The 8,218-nt window shown below is 46.3% G+C and overlaps 1 protein-coding gene across 1 annotated transcript in view; it reads right to left on the bottom strand.

The window, feature by feature from the left end:
- Window positions 1-1,856: 1,856 nt before the first annotated feature.
- RPA1 (replication protein A1, 70kDa) overlaps window positions 1,857-8,218 on the bottom strand; it is a 57,265-nt gene continuing 50,903 nt past the window's right edge. The window contains exons 15-16 of the mRNA XM_011956307.1: window positions 5,133-5,219; window positions 1,857-2,861 (exon numbers count right to left, since the gene is read on the bottom strand). Of these exons, the coding sequence (XP_011811697.1) occupies window positions 2,757-2,861; window positions 5,133-5,219 (192 nt within the window). The 3' untranslated portion in view covers window positions 1,857-2,756. The remainder of the gene's footprint in view (window positions 2,862-5,132; window positions 5,220-8,218) is intronic.

The following is an 8,218-nucleotide window of genomic DNA, read 5'->3' as shown; positions in this document are numbered from 1 at the left end:
GGGTGGGGGCGGGGGGCAGATTCTTCTCTTTGAGACAAGGAATCAATCAATTTACTGAGGGAATAGAGGCCTTCTAACAAGTGAAAAGCAGAAAAGGAGACCAAACAACCTGCTTCATTCTCTATAAATAAAACCCCGGGCGGCATATTGCCAAAGAAACAGGAGTCAATATAAACCTTTACATACTGGGCAGCCAAACTTCACTTTTAGACAGTATATTAATTATGTAGTCAATAATCATGGGTTTCATTAGTGTATTAAATACCACGATCAATAGTATTTATACTTTTCGAAGACAGCCCACTCAGGAAACAAAAGTGGGGGAGGGGAAATTTTTGACTCTGCAGTTTAAAACAGGACAGCACCCGAGAGATTAGCAAGGTTTTAATGGAAAGCATGAAACACTGGAAATATGGACAGAAATCAGATTATTACCCTTTTATTTTTTTCCCTGCCCCTTTCACAATGAGACTGGAGGGAATTCAAGAACCGCCTGAAATAAAGGCGAAATCATTAGATTTTTTCCTCCTAATTGCTTAACGCTGATGTCATGGTGTACGCAAAATCAACACTGATCTCTAAGTGAAAGAGGAGAAATAGAACCACAAGAATAGCCTTTCGAGGTAAACTATATCCAAGAGAATTCTACGAACTGTGGGCCAGAATATATTTAGGCAACCCTCAGGGACCAAAATCTCTTAAAAGCCCAACAGTGGAGCCCATTTCTGATGCTCCTCTGCTGGTGATCTGACCTTTTAGAGGGGAAATCTGTTCGAAACATCCTCAAGGGAGCCCTACCCCCCAGCACTGCCCCTGGGTTTCCAGTCACATCCACGGAGACGTGCTGGGTTCGTCACGCTGGCCACTGAGAAGGCGCGGGGACGGGCGTTAACATTCCCTGGATGCGTCCTGGTGCCACGGCGGCTCAGGCCTCTTCGCTGTGTGGACAGACACGTGGGGAGAGGAGGGAATGCTGGGAGTAGTAGGCGTAAGAGACTGGTTACTGGGCTGAAAGCTAGATCACCACTTCCCACCCACAATTTGTCAATCCAGAAGAGGCTGAAGACGGTCATTTTCTAGTCGGTGCTTCATAAGCAAGGTCAGACAGAAAAGAACTTCCGTAAAAATGGTTCAGGCCTCAGAGACTGAAATGCGACCTGGTTACCATCTCCTGAGACTAGAGAAGGGTAGGAAGGAATGTGTCTAAACTATTGGTGAGGCTGAGCAGGAGTCCCCCTGTCTGTCCCGAGGAACGGAAGTCAACCCGTCTAGGGCTGGCTCGCTCCTATGTCAAGGGCGGGCAGCGATGGGGGAGACAGACAGGACACCACCTCCTCCAAAAGCCTCCACGGGTGGCATCTGCAGCGATGAACAGCAGGTCCTCTGCCAGCAGACTGACAACTGACCGCCGCACTGCCGGGGTACGAGGGTGAGATGTGCAGCCAGTGGCAGGCGGTGTGTTGCAGCCACCAGATAGATAATTAATATGATTAGGAACACACAGAGCAAGCATGCTCTTGCTGACTGAAAGGCCCAGTAGCATAATTACTGTTTTCTTACCAGCTCACTGTCTGTACACATTTCAAAGCCTGGCTGGTGTTAGACTGCTGTGTAAACATCAGTAAAATCCCAAGCGCCGGATCATCCGCATCCTTTGGCAAAATGGCTTTTTGTTTTTAGTGTTTTTATGCTTTTAAAGATGCATTTCAGGGCTGCAAACACTAGGAAGAAGGATCTCCATGCCTTGGACTAATCTTCGGGTTTATAGTGAGTTAACATCTCCCCCAAGTGAACATTTATTATGAAGGCTAATTAATCGCTTTCCAGTTACGGGAACTCTTTGCATTCAAAGAAAGTAGGATTCGCAAGCAAAGAATATACTGTTTATTAAAACAAAGCAAGGGAAACAAAAGGCTTCAAAATCCTTTCCGTGTAACGTAGTTTAGTCAAAAAAAAACCAAAATATACGAATGCCAGGAAAACGTACAGGTAGAAAAAGTACGCATTCACCAAGCGAAACGCAACATTAATTGAAATGAAAACTAAAGAAACGCTTTGTAGTCACCTGGATTTCCCTAGGGGACAGCAAGTCAATGCTTATCAGCAGTCCTCAGAAGAGACAATTTTGATTAGTATCAGACCCATCTGACTCAGTCTATTAAACCCTGAAGGAAGGATACTCTTCAGATATAAAAGAGATGCCTTTGATTAATAATTCTACCCTATTGCCATTCCAAGCATTAACAACTATGTAGCACCTCTAGAAAGAGAGAGCCTTTGAATTCCAGGAAGACACTTACTAAAATACCCAGGTGCCCACAAATGCTTGTCAGCTCTCCCTGCTGAGAAGAACCCAAGTTGTGAGGCGGGGGGGGGGGTTAACTGCTGGAGAAGCAAAAACCTAGTCAGATAATTTACTTCATGGTCTGCCGTCAGGGTCAGTGACTTATGACATAATTCCTGCTTGATGATAATGAAATTGACACAAGCCTGAAGGCAGAGGGAGTGACTGGTCTTACACTCACCGCTGGCTGACTCCCTAGGCCTGACACGGTCTACACCACAGCCGCCCGAGCGTATTTTCCTTTGCCTACCGATGGGTTCTGAGCCGCACACACGAGAGGAAATTGCTTAGTCCACCATAAAGAGCCTCTGTGCTGAGTAGCTAACACGGGATTGTCACACGGAGGTGGGAGGAAATCGATTCCATTTTGGCTCTTTATTTGCAAACTTTTACCCCATCGGCACTGCTCTCCTCACATCGACGCGCTTCTCCTGATGCTCAGGACCAGCCTTCGGCCGTACTCTCTGTAGTCCACCGGCTTCACATCCATCACAGTGGCCTTAATTCGAGACTCGTCCTTCAAAGAGAGAAGCGGTTGGTGAGCGGTGAAAGCGTGGCGTGGAGCAGTGAAGCCCCTTTTGCTTCGGTGGTTTCAGTGAGCCCAGCGGGAGGGAACAGACACACAAGGCTCAGAGTTCAGTCATTCTGGTGAGCAACAGCCTAGTCTGATGTCTGCGGCTGGGCGAGCAAACAGGTCCTCTCTCTAGCACAGGCCCTTCTGATTCTTTTTTTTTTTTTTGAGACGGAGTCTTGCTCTGTCGCCCTGGCTGGAGTCCAGTGGCCGGATCTCAGCTCACTGCAAGCTCCGCCTCCCGGGTTTACGCCATTCTCCCGCCTCAGCCTCCTGAGTAGCTGGGACTACAGGCGCCCGCCACCTCGCCCGGCTAGTTTTTTGTTTTTTTAGTAGAGACGGGGTTTCACCGTGTTAGCCAGGATGGTCTCGATCTCCTGACCTCGTGATCCGCCCGTCTCGGCCTCCCAAAATGCTGGGATTACAGGCTTGAGCCACCGCGCCCGGCCAGGCCCTTGTGATTCTTTACCCAAGCTCCCAAACGCTCAGAAGCCTAGAATCCTAGTGAGATGGACTTTAGAGGGTTTCTCTAGTTGAATTTATTCTCTCTACTGCAGGGGATACAGACCAGAGAGGGCATGTGACTGGCCCAAAGCCACACAGCTAGTTCTGAAAGCTCAACTTTTAAACTTTCAAGAAAAGCTGAGCTGTGAAAGAAAGAACACTTGCAGCAGAGGGAGACGACCGAGCCCGTCCCGTCTCAGCTCGGGGAGGCAGCCTCTCTTCACCTTACCTTCCCTGTCCAGACACGATGGGGCTGAAGGACCCCAAAAATCCCCTCCGGCCCCACCCTACTCCCTGACATTGTTTCACAGTGACATCTGATCCTCTCTATCTCATTTAACGTTGAGAGTAGCACGCCTAACAACAGGTATTAAGGTAAATACATGAGTACACCCTGCCATCAGCAGGGGCGTTTTTACCACTCCCCCGTCCCACTGCTACGTTTACATTCCAGACTAAATGGTGCCTTTCCGGGCAGAGTGGAGGACACCCAGGAAGGCTGCACAGGTGAGCTTGGGACTGTGACGCTGCTGTGTGCTTGGCCATTACTAAATCCAGTGACACTCATAAGCATGATCAAGAGCAAAGCTCTGAAGTCAGGCTGCCTGGGTTGGAGTTCAGCTCAGCCACTTACTAGCATATGACTTAGGCAGGTGACTTGTTCTCTGAACGCCCCCGTGTCTCTGTATGTATTCCTTCAGTGGCAAAACGGGATAACAGCAGTTTCTACATATAGGGTTACTAGGCTCAAGTGAGATATTCCACGTGAAGCATGTAGAACAGTATCTGGCAGACAGCGCTCAATAATACTGTTTGATTATAACTATGTAACTCGGCCGGGCGCGGTGGCTCATGCCTGTAATCCCGGCCCTTTGGGAGGCTGAGGCAGGTGGATCACCTGACGTCAGGAGTTCGAGACCAGCCTGGCCAACATGGTGAAACCCCGTCTCTACTAAAAATACAAAAATTAGCTGGGCGTGGTGGCAGGTGCCGGTAATCCCAGCTACTCAAGGGGCTGAGGCAGGAGAATCACTTGAACCCGGGAGGCAGAGGCTATAGTGAGCCGAGATTGTCCCACTGCACTCCAGCCTGGATGACAGAGACTCTGTCTCAAATAAATACATACATACATACATACATACATACATAAATAAATAGTATTATGGTCACTTTAAGGAATTTTCATTAACTACATGTGGTCTTTGTTTCACATACTGACTGACTTAGAAACGGGGGGTCTCACTATGTTACCCAGGCCGGCCTTGAACTCCTGCCTCAGTCTCCCGAGTAGCCAGGACCACAGGCACACACCAGCACGCCCGGCTTGTATACTTAATATACTTATCCACAACCTAAATTTGTCAAAGATGTGATTCTACTGCATGCGTTATAATTTTTATCAGAACACAGACAAAACAATCCTAGGATTTCACTGAAAAAACAAAAAACCAAAAAAACAAAAATAAACAACAACCAAAAAACCCCATACAGTATTCCCTACCCGCCGCCGTTGTTTTGACAGGACACTTAAGCTCTCTCTCTTTCCTCCTCTGAAATGGGGACAATAACAGTACTTGGGTTGGGCAAAGTCAGCACCGCGGTCTGGCACGAGGTGCGTACACTAACTCCCTGCCAGTGAGCGTCGCGGCCCTGCCATGGGTGACAAATGGCACCTCCCCGCCACTAACCCTGCTGCCCTGGGCCCTTACTTACGTTGTAGGTCTCTACTTTGACCCTGACTCTGAATACGAAAGATCGGAAGTTGGCATTCTGGAAAACTTCTTCAAATGCCTGTTCATTCTGCAAAAACAAATAGAAAACTTGACACATGGAAACCACGGGACAACTTGCAAATACCAGTAAGACTTTTCAAAAGACTTCTGAAAACCACTCTCCCGGGTAGTATGAAATTACTTAGGAATGACTAATCTACAGGTAACATTACATAAAACTGTTCTGAGTAGAATTTTACTGAAAATTCAAACACTAATCAAATTGACCGAAGGTAGAATGGCAGTTGTCAGGGCCGGGGGAAGAGGGTTCTGGAGAAGGAGCTACTGCTCAATGTACGGAGTTTCAAATCACCGCCCATGAACTGTGGGTCTCCATTCTCCCCTTCCCTCGGCCCTTGGAAAACACAAGTCTGTCGTCTGTCTTTATGAATTTGCCTATTAAAAACAGTACTGGAAAAGGATGGGGGTGACAAGGGCACAGTAATGTGAATGTACCTAACGCCGCTAAATTGTACACGTAAAAATGGTTACAAAGGCAAATTCGTCATGTGTGTTTTACTAGACACAAAAAATTAAAAACACTCCTAGGAATTTTCTAAGACTTTAAGGCCGGGCGCTATGGCTCACACTTGTAATCCCAGCACTTTGGGAGGCAGAAGCAAGCGGATCACCTGAGGTTGGGAGTTCAAGACCAGCCTGGCCAACGTGGTGAAACCCCATCTTCTCTACTAAAAATACAAAAATTAGCTGGGCATGGTGGCAGGTGCCTGTAATCCCAGCTGCTAGGGAGGCTGAGGCAGAAGAATTGCTTCAACCTGGGAGGCGGAGGCTACAGTGGGCTGAGACTGCACCACTGCACTCCAGCCTGGGCTACAGAGCGAGACTCCAGAAAAATAAAAAAATAAAAAAGAATTAAGAGGAGGTCAGGTATGGTGGTGCATGACTATAATCCCAAAGTTTTGGGAGACCAAGGTGGGAGGACTGCTTGGGGCCAGGAGTTCAAGACCAGCCTGGGCAACATAGCAAGACCCCATCTCTACCAAAAAAAAAAAAAATTAAGCCAGGTATGGTGGCATGTGCCAGTAGTCTCAGCTACTCAGGAGACTGAGGACTGAGGTGGGAGGACTGTCTGCGCCCAGGAGCGCCACACCATGGCACTCCAACCTGCGTGACGAGGCAAGACCTTGTCTCAGATAAAAAAAAAAAGGAAAAACATTCAGAAGAAAGTTTAACATAATTCATGATTTCAGCCTCTGTATTTACAGCTACTGATCTGGTGTGCAAGCAGAGAAAACTGCTGAAGTGGGCAAAGGCTAGGGAAGGCCTAAAAACTATCCTCTTCCCTCTGTCACTCCTCAAATGCAATTTGTTTCTTTCTTAAAAAAAAAACAGTCTGGTAAACAGGAATTAGAGAATATACTATGTACAAAGATGCATAAATAAATGTGTAATAACTATATTAACATGGTTGATCGAGACCCTTGACAAAAAAAAAAAAAGAAATTAATAGCTCACATCAGCCTAGCAGCCTAGTATTTTCTGCAAGTCACGCCGAGCATGAGAGCAGCTTTGCTATACAGAGCTCTATTCTGTAAAGGTTACTTGATCAAAACCCAAACCCAAACCAAATGCATCCCCTGGACTTTGAGATATGAAAATAAAACAACGGGGCTGGGCGCGGTGGCTCACGCCTGTAATCCCAGCACTTTGGGAGGCCGAGACGGGCGGATCACGAGGTCAGGAGATCGAGACCATCCTGGCTAACACGGTGAAACCCCGTCTCTACTAAAAATACAAAAAAAAAAAAAAAAAATCAGCCGGGCGAGGTGGCGGGCACCTGTAGTCTCAGCTACTCGGGAGGCTGAGGCAGGAGAATGGCGTGAACCCGGGAGGCGGAGCTTGCCGTGAGCTGAGATCCGGCCACTGCACTCCAGCCTGGGCGACAGAGGGAGACTCCGTTTCAAAAAAAAAAAGATAAGAAAAGAAAACAACGGGTTAAAGTTGGAGAAGATAACAGCAGCTGCCATTATACTTCCAAGCTGAGGGGCGTGGAGCGCCTACTCCAGGATCTCACGGTTCCTCGGGGAAGTTTCTGTATGTCCTCATTCACCAGCAGTAAAAACAGTCAAATACAACAAGCTCATAAAAAATCCTGAAAGGCTGACTCGAGCCTTAAAATCTGATAGGAAAATTGAGGACCAGGTAAAAACAGACAAAAGATACTATCACACTTTAAAGTCAGTTCTAGTTATTTCTGTCACAGGATTTGTTGAGACTATTTTGAGAGATCTCATGGACAATTTACAAAAAGAGTCGGGGCAGAGCCCAAACAGACAGAACTGGGGACAGGAAAGGAAAAGAAAAACACACCAGAACAAACGGCAAAGCCTTTCATCTTTGTGGCCTTTACAAGTGCTCCAACCAATTTGGAGGAAATCGGGGAAAAAACCACCTACAGACAGGTGCCCATTTATGTGGCCCAGAAAACATAGCTTTTATGGGTCTTCCTTATGTTTTATCTGAGCAGCTACCCTTCCTAAATTCAGTATTATTAGCAATCTATTCTGTGCATTAAATAAACCTAATATGTGAAAATGCAAACTTATAAAACTGAAATGGACAAAATTATCTTACAGAAGAAAGTCACTTCATAAGAATTGCATCTGATGGGCTAAAATGGCAGGCACCTTATATGTGGATTTATTATTATTGTTTTATAGGACAGACCCAGGAACTTGATATATGTGCATTTAAACCAGGATCTGACTCCACTTTTCTGGAACGTATTTACTATGTTAAAAAAGCATGCCTGTAATAATTCAGGTTGTTTCAAGGACACCTCCTGATCTAAGTCATCTCAGGCACACTAGCTCTGAGTGCTAATAGGAACACGAGAAATGAGTGGCTTAGATTTTGAAAGTGCTCTGGTTTTAAAGTACTTTTATATATATTATTTCAATGTTAAGCACATCCAAAATGGACAAAATTAGATAACACCAGATGAGCTCTTAAATAATTATCAGGCTGAGAAACTGTATACAATACCTAAAAGAAACAAACTAAAAA

Source organism: Colobus angolensis, unplaced genomic scaffold, assembly GCF_000951035.1.
Source record: "Colobus angolensis palliatus isolate OR3802 unplaced genomic scaffold, Cang.pa_1.0 Scaffold110, whole genome shotgun sequence".
NCBI classification, from domain to species: domain Eukaryota; kingdom Metazoa; phylum Chordata; class Mammalia; order Primates; family Cercopithecidae; genus Colobus; species Colobus angolensis.
This window is presented reverse-complemented; position numbering and strand designations above follow the sequence as displayed.